Source organism: Equus przewalskii, chromosome X (genome assembly GCF_037783145.1).
Source record: "Equus przewalskii isolate Varuska chromosome X, EquPr2, whole genome shotgun sequence".
Classification (NCBI taxonomy): Eukaryota; Metazoa; Chordata; class Mammalia; order Perissodactyla; family Equidae; genus Equus; species Equus przewalskii.
In genome coordinates, this window is record NC_091863.1 from 106,316,819 (window position 1) to 106,333,949 (window position 17,131).

The 17,131-nt window shown below is 37.7% G+C and overlaps 1 protein-coding gene across 9 annotated transcripts in view; it reads right to left on the reverse strand.

The window, feature by feature from the left end:
* Window positions 1–2,485: 2,485 nt before the first annotated feature.
* The window catches only part of MBNL3 (muscleblind like splicing regulator 3), a 169,350-nt gene continuing 154,704 nt past the window's right edge, over window positions 2,486–17,131 (reverse strand). For 5 of the 9 annotated variants that reach the window (XM_070604975.1, XM_070604973.1, XM_070604972.1 and 2 more), the window contains one exon: window positions 2,486–3,626. In XM_070604975.1, coding sequence (XP_070461076.1) covers window positions 3,280–3,626 — 347 coding nt within the window. In that variant the 3' untranslated portion in view covers window positions 2,486–3,279. Of the gene's footprint in view, window positions 3,627–7,420; window positions 8,170–17,131 lie in introns of those variants that run through there. The other 4 variants (XM_070604980.1, XM_070605003.1, XM_070605002.1 and 1 more) reach the window with 3 other exon arrangements.

The window sequence follows — 17,131 nt, forward strand, 5'->3', positions numbered from 1 at the left end:
TTCTTCTGTATATCTACTGCCTAGCAAGTGTCCACTCAACAGACTTCAAAATAGAGTCCCTTCAGCAAAGGAAAAAACAGAGGCTCATTTTAAATGGAGTCCCTTTTACTGTTTTCTTCCAAGAGTAAAACCCATTAATCAATACCTTGGTTCTCAACTTCTCCATTTCTCTCCCCATCCCCAAATTTGTTTCAGTTTCAACGTCCTAAAACAATAACTTTTTTGGGGAATAGTGCTTTATTTTGAAAGGCTCTATTACATTTAAACTCTTAAAGGCTTATAAAATATTTCTCTCTACTTCATATTCTTCTCAGAGCCAAAGTGGATCAAAACGAACCAAGCAGTCATAAAGCCAGGAAGAATGAAAACTCTGTTTCCCTTCTATCCTGTTGGAGGCCCCTGAAAAATGGATTTGGGAAGGCTTGTCACAGGCTTCCACAGAGTTGACTCCAGATAATGTTTTCTTTAACCTCACTCAAAAATACTGAAACCCAAAGGGGGAAATGATTTAGAATGTTAAAATTTTTTTCAAATGTTGTATGCCAAAAAAATAATATGTAGATGTGTGAATGATGTGACTTTGTGTATAGAGGTGAATATATAATCTGCAAATACAGACTCATGTTAAGTTAATTAATATAAGTAAGACATGCTTCTCCATGGCAATCTAATTTCAGAAACAGTCAAAAGCTTTAAGACAAGCTCCGTGATATTTGGCTCTGAGCCCCACAGATTTTGTATAATAAACTACAACCCTCTCCTTCATCCCAGGCTTCTCATTTTCCCTTACAATCCAGGATCTTGGCATAAACCATCACTCTGTAGTTTTGTTCTTGCTCTGCTGGTACCCACCTCTGGAGTTCTGCTTCCAAGGTTCTACACCACCATTCCCAAGGTTGGAAGACAATTACAGTCATGTGTTGCTTAAGACAGGAATACTTTCTGAGAGATGTGTCATTGGGCGATTTCTTTGTTGTGTGAACATCATAGAGTGTACTGAAGGGGAACAAAACTTAACACCCCAAAATGTGTCTCTTTAACATGAGAGTTATTTTAGGCTGATTATTTTTAAGAAACAAAAGACTCAGAAAATTTTTCTCATTACCTCCTCCTTAACTGCCTAAAAGAATTTGGATTTAAAAAACCTGTCTCAGGAAGCAAGCTATCAACTTAGCATAACATGAACTAGGTGGCAGACAGGGAGGAACCTAGAAAAGCTTGTTTGTTGGGCTCCCCTCTGTCTTCTGTTTCTGTGTGGCCAAACACATACTTGTTTTCTAAACGTTTGCTCCTTTTCACCTACCCGTGAATCGCCTTTCTTCCCTTTGAAGTCCCTGACTCTCCCAACCCCAACATCTTCTTTTGTCTTTAGCTGAGGATTTAAGGTGAGAGTGTCAGTCATTTGGTGAGTTACTCGGTTTTCCTGACTTTCTCCCATGTATGCATGTTATTAAACTTGTGTTTGTTTTTCTCCTGTTAATCTGTCTCCTGTCAATTTAATTCTTAACCCAGACAGGAGAACCTAGAATGGTAGAGGAAAATTTCGTTCTCCTCTACAGTACTTATACAAACTTAGATGGCATAGCCTACGACACACATAGGCTATATGGCACTAATCTTATTGGACCACCATTGTTTATGCAATCCATCCATCATTGACTGAAGTGTTGTTATGCAGCACATGACTGTATCGTCCCTTAATGATTTCAGACTTCTTAGTCAAATACAGATTTTCTAGCATTCAAGAGACTACAACTTTTCAGCTCCTTCTGTCCACCCGCTACCTGCAAGAGTACCTTTCGACTTTATGGTCTTCCTTGAGGAACATTGGACAAATTCATCAGGAAACATTTGTGGGGACATTTTTAGTGGCACCTCTTCATGGTGCTCTGGGAATATTCCTTTCATCTTCCTGTCCTGGAATCACAATACAGGATGTTTTGACTTTCTGACCCCATGATGAGTGGTCTGACTTCTAAGGAGATCATTCCATCCTCCTCCTAGGGGTCTTGTTGAAAAGTCTTTTTGTGAATTGCTCTCAAGTTTTTAAATCTCCTTCTCTATGTTTGCCAGGTAGCCATTGTAAATTGAAGTCCATTTGGCTGTCCCTGATAACTTCCAGTTTCAAATGTAGGTTTCAAATTAGGCCCCCACATAGACCTTACTGTAGTCTACCCCAATGAGACTTTTACAGTTCCTGTAAAGCTTTCACATTCACCCAAGATGTCCCTCTTTTAAATGATGACCTTGAGAGAATTCATTTAACCTCAATATCCACTCTGAACCCAGTTCCTTGGCATAGAATAGCTACTCGATCATTTGCTGAATGAATCAATTAATGACGAAACGATGGAAGGAATGAGTGAATCAGATTTCCAAATGCCAAACAGTACTGAACAGGCAGTAGAAATGAACCAAGACAAAGGTTCACTTTGGGATTCATCCTTCCCTATCTTTTGTTTTTGTATGTTTGTTTTTTAAAGCATGGTAGAGGTAGCCCTGATAGGACTCCTAGTTCAGAAGTACACTCTACCCTGCCTAGGTGGCAGTAGCTATTTAAAACTTGGCAGTGTATTTTGTGAATCAAAAATTTTTCCTCATCCAAATCATTAGGCACCGCATCAATCTTGAATTTGGTCCCATAATCACTCCCTGAATTCAAGACAGCCACAGAATACGATTCACATGATTTACCCCTGGTTTATAGCGCTGAGCCTAAGGGACCAAAATCCTAGATTAAAAATATGGCAAAGGATAATTATGTCAAGGTCAACTTCACTCTGTGTGATGGTGCCATATCCTGAGTATGTTACCATCTTCTTCATAAAGGCCATTGAGTTCAGGCTAAAGAGAAACAAAGGGATATTTATGGTCTCAGCCTACTTTCCTGAGGGCTGGAGAGATGATCCACGTCATAGCTTCTGAAACACCAGGACTAGATTCTGATTGCTGATGCATCTAGCCAATAGATAAGCATTATCATAAAAACAATATAACAACAAGTTTGCCCCAGAATTACTTGCTCTGTATAGATGGGTAATGCCCTCCTCAATATCCATTTCCTCCTTTTTTCTTAACAGAGCTCTTTATTCAGGGTAGCCTCCCCTGCAACTTAAGGGTGGCCATGTTTCAGTGTTCTAGCTGGTTAAATGTAAATAGAAGTCTAATAGATAAGGCTACTTTCCTTCTAAGAAGATAGAGACTCAGCTATCATACACATTTTCTTTTCCTTTGCTTTCTCCCTTTTTCTTATCTGGAACATGAATGCAGTGCCTGGAGCTACAATAGATATCTTAAGCCCACAGGAAAAAAAGACAAATAGCAAGAATGGCAAAAAAGCAAGATTAGAATCAGGACTGATCTTGAGCAACTAAACCAACCCTGAGCTGCCAACCACCAAACTCCTTGTAAGAGGAAAAGGAGAAACTCATTACTTGCACCCATAAGTGATAGCTGTCTCTTTAACTCTGACACCCAACAGGCCCTGGTCAGGGCACATCTCTGCCATGCAAAGTTCTCATCTTTTCTCACCATTAAGGCCTTGTTGAGAGTTTTTATGATTGTCTCAGTTACTTTGGTGATCTGTCTTTTCGCTCTTCTTCTTCCACAGGTAGTTTTGTTTTTAACTGAAAGAGATTGAGAGGCACACATTTTTATTCTGCAGTGGAGCTTACCCCGAAGTTGAGAGGAACTCAGCTTCAACCTAATATAAAGACTCCAAATATCTACAGCAAAAGTAGAAAAATAGTGATTCAGAGCAGAAGAGACTGCCTGCAAAAATATTTTGTGTTGGCCTGCTGAGTGTTTTAAGACATTCAAATCCATTGCCAACGATTAAAAATCAGAATGTTTTTGATAATTTTTGGATTTCCAGCATCTCATTAAAAATCCAAAGAACTAACAACACTGGGCCCTCGTGGCAACAATTGACTAAAGTAGCAGCTACTCCATTCAGAAGGGAGCATGCACTCTCCAGATGACCACAGTTCCTAGCTCTCTTCCACATGGCCCACTGTCTGCTGACTGCACTTCCCACAGCAGGTAGACGGGGTTGGATAGGGTGAGGGATGTGCACATGGCTGAATCTTCAACAGTGGGTGTACATATTTGTCAAAATTCATTGAACTACATACTTAAAATGTGTGCATTTTATTGTGTTCAAGTTATACATTAAAGGAGTTGTTTTTGGAAAAGGAAGGAATGTTGAACAGGTTAGATGGTAAGCATGTATGTCAATCTAAGTAAACATGTTATGTATTAAATATTAACCATGTCTAATTTGTTGGCCTAAGAAAGGACAAAAATTAAATGTTGCATCAAAAGTCGTGTAAGTTGTTATCGTTGTTGGCAAAAATGAGAGGAAGATTGCTCAGAGTTAAAATGTACTAACATCCATGTTTTGTTTGGGAGGGGGGATAAGGTATTATTTTTAACTGTAGACTGTGTTATGAAACAAAATTTTAATAATAACCATTTAAAGAATATCATTTGATGTATAGATCCCAAATGGTTACAGGAAAAGATAATGGAATATGAAAAAGAGCAAAATACAAAAATTGTGCTATAACTTAATCAGTTGAGAGAGAAAGAATTAGAGGGAAGTATGGAAAAAGAAGTTTGAAGAGAAATAAAACACTAAGATGATAGAGACAAGTCGAAATGTATCAGCAATCTCAATAAGTAAACACTTCCAGTAAGGGCTGAAATAATGTTTTCAAAAGCTATGCCAGGAAAAAACAGGTGTACCAGACAAAACAGTAGATGAAAAAAGCTAGGATAGCAATATTACTAAAAAATTAAAAAGACTAATAGGTAGAGAAGGTCACCACAGAATAAAAGGCTAAATTCACTAGAAATATATATCAATTTTGAACTTGTTTGCATATGTAGGTAGCCTTGAAAAGACAGTGATGGAGGAATAGAAACAAAAAAGACATGCAGAAGACCAATAGCAAAATGGCAGTCATAAGTCCTAGCTTATCAGTAATTACATTAAATGTAAATGGACTAAACACTCCAAAGAAAAGGTACAAATTAGTAGAACGGATTTTTTTTTTTAAAAAAACATGATCAAATTATATGCTGTCTACGAAAAACATGCTTTAAATTCAAAGACACAAATAGATCAAAAGTATAAGGATAGATCAATGACCCAAATGTAACAGCTAAAATTATAAAGCTCTTCAATGAAAACATAGGAATAAATGTTTGTGATCTTGGGTTATGCAATAGTTTCTTAGCGATGACACCAAAAGCACAATGTCGAAAGAAAGAAATAGTTAAATTGGACTTCATCAAAATTAAAAATGTGTTTCTTCTTCAAATGATACTATCAATATAGTGAAAGTTAACACACCAAATGAGAGAAAATATTTCCAAATTATATATGTGGTAAGACTTGTATTCAGAATATATAAACAATTCTTACAACTCAGCATTAAAAGCAAATAAATCAGTGCTAAACTTTTAGATTCTTCTTCCTCATGTGGGGAACTTGAAAGTCACCACTCCATGGCAACAACAGGTAAAGGCCCAACAGACCGAAAAATCAACAACTCTTCTTGGATCTGTAAGAGAGGTGAGGACACGGGGCAAAACCCTGCCTCCAAAATTGGAGAGACGAACAGGCAAATACAGGGAGTCGGTGGCTTACTAGAGCAGAGATTCATGACCAGAAACCACCGTGAGAACTAGTGCCAGGGTAGGAAAACCTGAACTGTAATTGACAAAGTGCTGGAGGCTCAGTACGGACAAGTCTGAGAGTTAAAAATCTCCAGGGGGGACCTAGTCATAGAAGGGACCTCCTCCCTTTGTGAGTTTTACATTTGGGAGCTCAACCAGGTTCTCGAAGTAAGTATTGGAGAAAAACTCCCCCGTGCTTCTGGCAGGGGGAAAGGAAAAGGAACCATTTCAATATATGCCATTCAGTTTTTCTTAACAAGGCCTGCCCTCAGGAAAAACTAGTTAACAAAAGCCTAACCTGCTGGGGTATTTTCACAGCCTAATTGATGTGGAGGAAGGCACATATCCAACTACTGCCCCCTCCAGCCAACCTGTCCCACCCAAGCAGGGAGATTGGCAGGTACTGGGAAGCACTTGTGAGGGTCACAGTCCTGAGAGATGGGCTCCCTAAAACACTGAGAATGAATCATGGGACTATAGAACACTTCCCTCTCCTCACACATCACCACAACGTTACCAAAAGCCTACTTACCACAGTTCTTTTTACCCGATACATTATGTCTGAATATCAAAGTAAAAACTATAAGGCATGCCGAAAAGCGAAATGCACAATTTGAAGAGACAGAGCAAGCATCAGAATCAGACACGGCAGGGATGTTGGTATTTCCAGATGAGGAATTTAAAGCAACTATGATTAATATGCTAAGGCCTCTAATAGATAAAGTAGGCAGCATGCAGAACAGATGGGCAACGTAAAAAAAGAGATGGAAATCCTAAAAACGAACCAAAAAGAAATGCTAGAGATAAAAAAAATGTTAATAGAAATCAAGAATGCTTTTGATGGGCTTATTAGTAGACTGGACATGGCTGAGGAAAGAATCTCTGAGCTTGAGGGTATCTCAGAAGAAACTTCCAAAACTAAAAATCAAAGAGAACAAAGACTGAGAAAAACAGAACAGAATATCCAAGGACTATGGAGCAACTAGAAAAGCTGTAACATATGTGTAATGGAATACTAGAAGGAGAAGAAAGAGAGAAAGAACTAAAAGAAATATCTGAAATAATGATAACTCAAAATGTCTCCAGATTAATGTCAGACACCAAACTACAGATCAAGGAAGCTTAGAGGACGCTAAGCAGGATAAAGGCCAAAAAAAGATACCCAGGAATATCATTTTCAACATACAGAAAATCAAAGATAAAGAAAAAAATCATGAAAGAAGCCAGAGGGGAAACAAAAAAGCACCTTACTTATAGAAGAGCAAAGATAAAAATTATATGTGACTTCTCCTCAGAAACTATGCAAACAAGAAGAGAGTGGAATGAAATATTTAAAGTGTTGAGTTAAAAAAAAAAAAAAAACCATTGACCTAGAATTCCATACCCTGTGAAATTAGACTTTAAAAGTGAAGGAGAAATAAATACTTCCTCAGACAAAGAAAAATTGAGGGAATTTGCTGCCAGTAGACCTGCCTTGCAAGAAATGTTAAAAGTTCTTCAGAGAAGGAAAATAATATAATCAATGAAAAATAATAGAACCCAGAAACATGTATATATAGGATCTTGATATATGACAGAGGCACTGAAATCCTTTTGTAAGGAAGATTTAGTTGTTCAATAAATGGAACTGGTGCAGTTGGTTATCCATATAAAAAATGAAATAAAACCATCACTTCATACCCTACAGCCAAATAAACTCCATGTGGATTAAGGACTGAAATGTGAAATAATTCAAATTGAAAAGGATGAAACAAAACTGTGTTTATTTGCAGCTCATATGATTTTTTATAAAGAAAACCAAGAAGAATCTACGTGCAAATTATTACAAATAATAATAGGGTTTAGCAACTTGGCTCACAATATGATCAGTATATAAATTCCATTGCATTTATATATTCTAGCAACAAACAGGATAATTTTTTTTAAAAAGAAACCTTTTATAAAAGCTAGAAAACTATGAAGGCACCTAAGAATAAATATAATAAAAGATGTGCAAGACATCCATGGAGAAATTTCTGAACCTGTATTTAAAGGTGTTAAAGGAGACTTAACTAAATGGAGATATATTACATGCCTATGAATTTCATGTTCGTGTTCTAACACTTTTAGAAGAAACTATAAAAGAATATCTTTATTACCTCAGGCTAGCTTAGATTTAAGACCAAAAAAAGGCACTAATCATAAAAAGAAGTTTGACAAATTGAACTACATTAAAATTAAGATTTTTTTATTTATAAAAATATGCCATCAAGAAGGTGAAAAGGGGCCGGCCCAGTGGCGCAGCGGTTAAGTGCGCACGTTCTGCTTCGGGGGCCCGGGGTTCGTCGGTTCGGATCCCTGGTGCGGACATGGTACCGCTTGTCAAGCCATGCTGTGATAGGCGTCCCACATATAAAGTAGAGGAAGATGGGCATGATGTTAGCTCAGGGCCAGTATTCCTCAGCCAAAAAGTGGAGGACTGGCAGCAGATGTTAGCTCAGGGTTAATCTTCCTCAAAAAAAAAAAAAAAAAGGGGAAAAGACACACCATAAATAAAGAATACTTGCAACATAATAGACAAAGTTTTGGTATCTTAAATATAGAAAGCATTTCTACAAATCGTTAAGAAAAACATTTTAAAAATCCGGTAGAAAAAAGCAGGGGGAGAGAGAGAGGAGAAAGACAAAATAGGCATTTCATATTAGCAGAAACACGAATAGCAATTTAAAAATATGAAAATGTGCTCAATCTCATTAGTAATCTGAAAAATGAAAATCAAGACCCCAGTAAGTTATCATTTTACAACGATTTGATCGGCATTGATTAAATTGCCTGACAATCTAAGTATTGGAGAGGATGTGGAACAATGGTAAAGCTTGTACAGTGCTGCTGATGGTACAAATTGGTACAATCTCATTGAGAAATAATTTGGCTTTATCAATAAAGGTAAAGATTCACATATTCTTCTACCCAGAATTTCTATCCCTAAGTTTTTATCCTGGAGCAGCACATTCCACTAGAAATCGAATATGATCCACAAATGCAGGCCAAATACGTAATTTTTAATATTCTTGGAGATACATTAAAAAAGTCATAAGAAACAGGTGATATTAATTTAACACATTTAGTTTAATCAATATATCCAGTGTGGCATCATTTCAACATGTAATCAATATAAAAATTATCTGTGAGATATTTTACATCTCTTTTTTTACACAGTCAACTCTTTGAAATCCTGTGTGCATTTTATCCTTACAGCATATTTCACTTCTTACCTGCCCATTTCAAATGCTCAGTAGAGAAACGTAGCTAGTGCCTACCATACTGAACAGTGCAGCCCGAGAGAAACTCTTGTACATGTGCCTCAAGAGATATATACAGGGGCCGGCCCGGCGGCGCAGTGGTTAAGTTCTCACATTCCACTTCGGCAGCCCAGGGTTCGCCAGTTCGGATCCCAGGTGCAGACCTATGTACCGCTTGGCAAGCCATGCTGTGGCAGGCGTCCCACATATAAAGTAGAGGAAGATGAGCAAGGATCTTAGCTCAGGGCCAGTCTTCCTCAGCAAAAAGAGGAGGATTGGCAGCGGATGTTAGCTCAGGCCTAATCTTCCTCAAAAAAAAAAAAATAGAGAGATATACAAAAATGTTTACAGTAGCACTGATTGTAGTAATAAAAATAAGAAAATTGTAACTCATGTGCCCATCAATAGTAGTGTGAATAATATAAATATGAATAATAAATAGTCTCATATTAGAATGCTATACAGAAGTAAGAATGAGTGAACTACATCTATACAACAACATGGATGAATATTATGAATGATGAGTAAAAATGCAATTCCAAGAAGAATATATATATAGTATGACTGCATCTTTATAAAGCTCAATATAAACAAAACTAAGAAAAATAACTTTTAGGAAAACATAGGTATGATATCAAATTATTTTTTAAAGCAAGGGAAGTGGAATTAGCGAACAGTGATGGCTACCTGATTTCGAATCTCTTCCACATCCTCCTCTCAAAAACCCATATAATCAACATGGAGGACACAGAAAAGCATACATGACCTCTGCCTTCAGCATTTTTAGGAGACAGAGAACACTGCAAACTTAAAATTACCCTTAAGGAGAGAAAATAATCAATCCCAACAGGGCTCTAGCTGCCCACTTCCTGCTGCAAGCCAGTGAGTGCTGAAAATGGGGGAGAGGAGGTTTAAGAAGCTCCTTGAAAAAGAGTTGATTTGACCAGAGGACTTAGATGAAGCATAGATAAAATCACCCCAGAATGTAAACACAGCATTAAATGACAAAATCATGAACACAGGTTGGGACTTGGCAGTTCACAGCACTGACTGCAAGAAGAGGCCCGAAAGAGTGTGAGACCAGCAGGGGCAGCCTCACACACTTCGGTGGGAGAATCAGATATGTAGAGAGGTGTCGGTACCCTTTAGAGATGCGGCTGTGTAGGGAAAGAGGGAAATAAGAAGGGAAAATTAAGGATGCTGCGGAAAAGAAAGGAAAACAAGACGCATCAACCCTCCTCTCTCTCTCTCTTTTGCGTCAACAGCACCGTCCATAAAAGAAACTTCACAGAAGAGGGCAGAATGGACAGAAGAGCATTCTCTAACTAGGAATCCTGTCTGTGAAATTAGCAGAAATAAATAAAAGCAGACCACATCCATACAAAACTACTGGAAAAAATAGAAAATATAAATCAAAGGCTTTCTGGTGGTGAAAATTATCTCCAAAAAAGTCATGAAGTTAAATAAAATTGAAAACAATACTCCAAACTGAATTATATACATCCTCAAAAGAGCTTTTCGATATATGGAAAACTACCTTGAATCAGACATATGAAAACAAAGAGCATAGATGGACAAAAAAAAAAAAACCCAGTAAGATATGAAATACGAGTTGATTCAACTCGTATAAAAAAATAGAGAAAAAAATTAAAATCATTTACAACTAAAGACTAAGTTACAGAATCCTCAATGCAGAATCAATCCAAATGAAAATGTAATAAAGGTTCCATAAGAGCATAAAACAAAATAATCTTATACGGACTGGGAAGTAGTAGAGTGGGGCAGATGGTTGGCACTTACTCCGTGGTCTGAAAAATGAGGAGTTAAATAGATAAAACAGCAGCAGGGAAGAACATTAGGGATCATCACAAGCCCTACTGGAAGAGGGAGCCCCTCAGTGTGGCTAGACTGAGAATAAGATGAGCAATGACAAGAGATGAACCTGGAGAGTGTGGCAGAAGACAGACCATAAGAAGCCTTGCAACCACATTACTGACTTTGTCGTTTATCTTAGGAGCAATGAAAAGTCACTGAAGTATTTTTTTTTTTTTAGAAATGGATGATATGATCAGATGTGCTTTTTGAAAAGAGGGCTGTGGCTACAGTTCAGTGTATATATTACAGGGGAACCAGACAAGATTCAGAAAGTTTAGCCAGAAGGTTTTTGCAGTACTTCAGGCAAGATAGGCTGGTGGCAGAAGACGTGGAGAGAATTTGATGGATTTTAGTAATATTTAGGTGGTAAAATTAACTGGAATTTATAATATATTGAATATAGAGGGATAAAGGACAGAGAAGAGTCAAAGGTGACATTTAGTGTTTTGGCTCTTGGAACTGGGTGTACGGCACACTATTCATTGATAGTGGACACTGAAGGAGGATTTGATTTGTGGACGTGTTAAGTTATAGGGTTTTCAGGATATGAAATTCGATATATTGAGTGGATCTTACAAGCAAGATCTAGACTAGAGATTTAATTTGTGAGTCATTGGCACTTAGATGTAATTGAAGCTGTGGATGTGGATTAGATCACTTAGAGAATGAACATGGAAAGTATAAGGGGAGAAATACTAGGACAGAACCTTAAGGAACTCCAACATTGAATGCCTAGGAAGAAGAGCACGGACCTGCAAAGGAGACTGTGAAGCATGGACCAGGGTGATAGAAGGAAAACCAGTAGTATGTGGTATTATGGAAGCCGAAGAAGTGTTTTTCAAAAAGGAGAAAAGATTAATAGGGTCAAATGCTGCTGAGAGATCAAATAGGAGGAGGAGGGTAGAGTGTTCATTTAAGTTGGTGACATGGAGACCAGTGATGATTTTCATAAGGGCTGTTTTTTGGACTGGTGGAGGACGGATTGGAGTGGGTTGAAGAATGAGGAAATGAACAGAATAAATATGGAAAAAATTTAGAAAAGTATATCAATGAATGGGAGGAGAGAAACAAGGAGGTATCTGGAAAGTGGTGTAGTGTCTAGGGCAGGATTTTTAAATTAGAGAGGAACTTGATAAGGCACAAATATTGGTGAGGAAGATCATGGTGCAAGAAAGAAGTTGACTTTACAGGAGTTGGTGATAGTATAAGCTTCCCTAGAAGGCAGGAAAGGGAAGAATTCAAAGACAGAAACAGGGATTCCTCACATAGGAGAAGGGACATGTTCTCTATTGCTATACGAAGGAGGGGAGAGTTGCAAATAAGAAAAAAATCAAGTTTCAAGACAGCATATATGATATTATCCTGGGATAGCTCCATGAACAAAAGAAGCATGTGTCAACTTAAATATAGGATAAAATGTGGAGAAATATACTCCAGACTGCTGACCTTTTGGTGGGCTGAAGTTGAGATCAGAAGATGGGAATAGTGATGCCTTGGACATTCTATATTATGAGTGATTTTAACTAACATTAATTAGGGGCTTAGTCTATGCTTTCATTTGTTCTTAGCACTTCCATACATTACCGCATTTAATTCTCATAAATAACCCATGAAGTCGGTATTATTATTTTCCCCAATTTACAGATGAGGAAACTGAGGCTAAGAAAGGTTAAATATCTTACCCAGGATCACAGGATTAAGATGTGTTTGAATCATATTTCAAGTCCACATCTGTCTGATTTAAAAACACATGCTTTCACCAAAATGCTACACTCCATTTCTGTAAATTTTTACTTTTTAACGGTGAAACTGTATTAATTTTTTAAGTAGAAAAACAACACATGTAAGGGTCAAGGTCTGTAGTGAACATGATACCTCTTTGATTGCCCAAAAGCACTTTATTGTAGGAACTATTCCCCCTTCACTACCTTATATGGATTGTTTTCACAAATGATACATTTCTCTCGTGGACACAGAGATGGGTATGGTACCAAGACTAAGCTTATCTTTGTACTGAATTCCCCTAGATACGGTGATTTGTACAGAGAGCAGCTCATGATCCAAGCAGAGCCAATCAGAATCCTTTCTCGAGATTTTCTGAGTATTTTGGACTAAAGGTCTATCTACCTGTTTAATTCTGAGTTGTAAAAATATAGCCTGAGAACTGTCAGCAACCGTGCCAAATGGAGAGAGCCCAACTGAAAAAATAAGTGTCATGTAGAGAGGCTCAGAGCTAAGAAATGAACAGAGAACCCAGATGGCATTATTGACCCCTGGATCTAGCTCTTCCAGATCTGCCCTTGGACTTTCCTGTTATGTGAGCCAATAAATCTCTTTGTTGCTCAAGCTGGTTTTTTAAAAATTATTTTATTTAGGTCATAATGGTCTATAACTGTGAAATTTCAGGTGTATGTCATTATCTATCAGTTTCTGTATGGACTGCATTGTGCTCACCACCAATAGTCTAATTTTTATCTGTTACCATATGTATGTGCCCCTTTACCCCTTTCACCCACCTTCCCACCCCCTTCCCCTCTGGTAACCACATATGAGTGAAATCATAGTGTTTGTCTTTCTCTGTCTGGCTTATTTTGCTTAACATAATACTCTCAAGGACAATCCATATTATTGCAAATGGGATGATTTTGGTTTTATATGGCTGAGTAGTATTCCATTATATATATATATGTATCACATCTTCTTTATCCATTCATCAGTTGTTCGGCACTTGGGTTGGTTCTACCTCCTGGTTATTGTGAATAATGCTGCAATGAACATTAAACAGGTAGATAGACCTTTCCTCCCTCAAAATACTCATAGAAAATCTCGAGAAAGGACTCTGATTGGCTCTGCTTGGATTATAGAATTCTAGTTTGGCCATATTTTTGTCTTTGTTTTGTTCTTTTTGATACTTTAAAAATGTTATTTCAGGGCTCGACCCAGCAGCGCAGCGGTTAAGTGTGCATGTTCCACTTCGGCAGCCCAGGGTTTGCCAGTTCAGATCCCGGGTGCGGACATGGCACTGCTTGGCAAGCCATGCTGTGGTAGGGGTCCCACATATAAAGTAGAGAAAGATGGGCATGATGTTGGCTCAGGGCCAATCTTCCTCAACAAAAAAAGAGGAGGATTGGCAGCAGATGTTAGCTCAGGGCTAATTGTCCTAAAAAAAAAAAATGTTATTTCATTGTCCTTTGCTCTCCATAGTTTTTGTTACTAAATCAGCTATTTTCTTAAACTATTCTCCTAAGGATAATGTGGGTTTTTCCTCTAGACACTTTGAAGATTTTCACTTTAACTTTGGTTTGAGCAGCTTGACTACACTGTACATAAGTGTGGTTTTTTTTCGCATTTATTCTGCTTGATGTTCACTGAACCTCTGGAATCTCTGAGTTAATGTCTTTCATCACATTTAGCATATTCTCAGTCATTATCTTTTTCAAATATTGCATCTGTCCCCTTCTTCCTTCTCTCTCCTTCTGGGACTCCAGTGACATATATGTTGGACCTTTTGCTGTATCCTGCATGTCTCTTAGTGCTACTTTAACTTACTTCAGTGGGTACCAAGATAAAAATTAGCCTGTTTTCCTCTCAAGATTTCTTTGAACTCATTAAATGTTGAATCTACAGAAAAATAAAATAAAACATGACTAACAAGTGTGTTTACAATAAAACGAGCAAATAAAACAAATATTTTATCATAATTATTAAGATCTAGTAGATAAGTGTATGTTATGCTGACTAAAGTTAATTTTTCAGATTCCTGTTGTGTAGTCAGGCCCATACAAGGCTCTTAGTAGGCTGACTCAGTCAATCTGTTGAGTTACTAGCAACGTGAGGATTAAGGAAGAATAATCACGTCATTTTTTTGCTATTGAGCTGTATGAATTCTTCATATATTTTGGCTATTAACCCCTCATCAGATATATGATTTGCAAATATTTTTCCCATTCCATAAGTTGCCTTTTCATTTTGTCTAGACAAATACTATATGGTCTTAGTCATATGTGGAATCTAAAAAACAACTGAATTCATAGAAACAGAGATGATTGTGCTAACTAATCTCATTGTGGTGTTCAATTGCAACATATGTGTATATCAAATTATGAAGTTGTACACCTTAAACTTACATAATGTTGTATGTCAAATATGTCTCAACAAGTCTGGAAAAGAAGGGAAAAAGGAAAAGAAAAAATGATAGTAAAACATGATTTCTGGTATCCAAGCATTTAGAAACTAACTGACAAGAGGGCAAAGCATGCATTGAAAATAATCAGAAAGCAAGAGAGTAAAAACAAAGGACTAATTTGTGTCATCCTAATGCTAAGTTAGTGGATTTTGAGACAGGCAAGGACAGTGTGGATCAGAAAACCACAAAAGTGAGAGGAATGGTTCTAGGCTTGTCAAAAGAGAAGGTGTTTTCATCAGTAGACTTTTGGTTATGATAGAAACTCTACTCCAGATGGCTAAAAAACTATGTGGAGAAAGGGTTTCATTTGCTCGCATGGTTAAAAAATCTGAGAGTCAGTCTGGCTTAAGAAAAGCCTGGGTATCTGGGCTCAGTGCTATCATCAGGATTTTTCCCCATGTTTCCCCCTTTCTTCATTGCCTATGTCTCAGCTCTGCTTTTCCTTATGTTTCCATCATTATTAGGCCAACTCTTCCCACAGGATGACCAAGATGGCTATCAGCAACTCCAGGCTTACATTCTCCAGGTTTAACAAGCCCAGCAGAAAGAGAGCAGCATTTCTTTCCTAATAATTCAAGCAAAGTCTCAGTTTTAACTCATATTGGTTCAGTTTGTGTCACCTGACCATCTCTAAATCTAATACTGTGCCTGTTTGGCCTGGCCTGGGTCATATATCCACCCGTGGAATTGGGTTGGGGATGAGGTAGGCATATGAGCTCTACAATAACTTCACTGAATGAGTAAGGAGGACTTGTGGTTTCCTAAAGGAAAATAAGAATTTTGTTACTTAAAGAAGGAGAATAAGATGTTGGACAATTATTAACAGCAGTTGTTCATATACAGCATCCATCGACAAAACGTAGCCCCAGATTTGAGTCACTTACAAACTCTTTGGGAATAGAAGATTGTTAGAGGGAACCATTTTCTTCCTTGTGTCTTTCTCCCACCTTTGGTCTATAAAAGAGGGACTTTCACCCCCTCATAAATATTGGATAGAGCTTATGCTCTTTTTTCCTACCTCTCTCTCACTGTTTCTATCCAAGAGGAGGAGTGACTTATATGTTTGGTAAAATTGGGAAAAATGGTTGAGAATGTGTGGCTCAGACCTGCCTGCTTTCCCCTACAATGTTGCCATGTGGCAAATGCTCGGGGTATAGGCTTCTTTGCTCTTTTTCTTGGCAAGTCAGTCCAGTTTGGTGTGGGGGAGAGGCCAAGTGGCAGATATTGGAAGCTCATTTGTAGCCACAGATCCAGGCCACATTCTCCAATCAAGCTTTATCAAGAATAAAGCTGATATTTATGTCTCTGTATCCATATCTATTTTTCAAATGTTTCTAAATGTAGATGGGCAAAGGAATATGACTAATACCTCCTCAGTTGGTGTACAGGGGTAAAAAGTTCACCAAGTTGGGAATTAAGTGACCTTGGTTTCAGGACCAGCAGGTAGGTCACTTCCCTTCTCTGGAATTCAGTTTCCCATTTATAAAATGAGTGGGCTTTGGAGACCTCTAAGGTACTTCCAGATCTAAAATGTCATGATTATCATTGGGCAATGAGCTAAGTATTGAAGGAAATACATGATTCAGATTTTTACAGAGAAGGAAGAAAAGAGTTGGGGGAGAGGCTAGCAGGGATGAAAGCATCAAAGGAAGAGTTAGCATGATAAATATGAAAAGTAGAAAGAGGCAGGGCTGATTGTCCAGCCCAGGCATTTGCAGACTGACTCACCTTGACAACCATTTAAGTTTATTCACATAAAAGTATATAGAGGATTTAGACAAAATCACATGTAGGAGGAGTTTCACTGATGCATGTCTTGAAAAATCCTCTACTGATCTTATGAGCTTTATAACTTGATCTTAACAAAGATTCTAAGCAGGAAGATGAAAAATATCACTAAATATATATATTCTTAAGTCTCTATAATTCCTATCTTAAAGAACAGCAAAGGGATTTGATCATGGACTAACCACTTACGATTACTTTTCTTGCCTGGCTTATTTATCTAATGAACTTTTTTCCTTAGGCTTCATTTCATGAGTTTAAAATTGATTGTACCTGGCTTTTCTGACCTTGTCCTATCTTTGATTCTGATTCCCGATCTAAC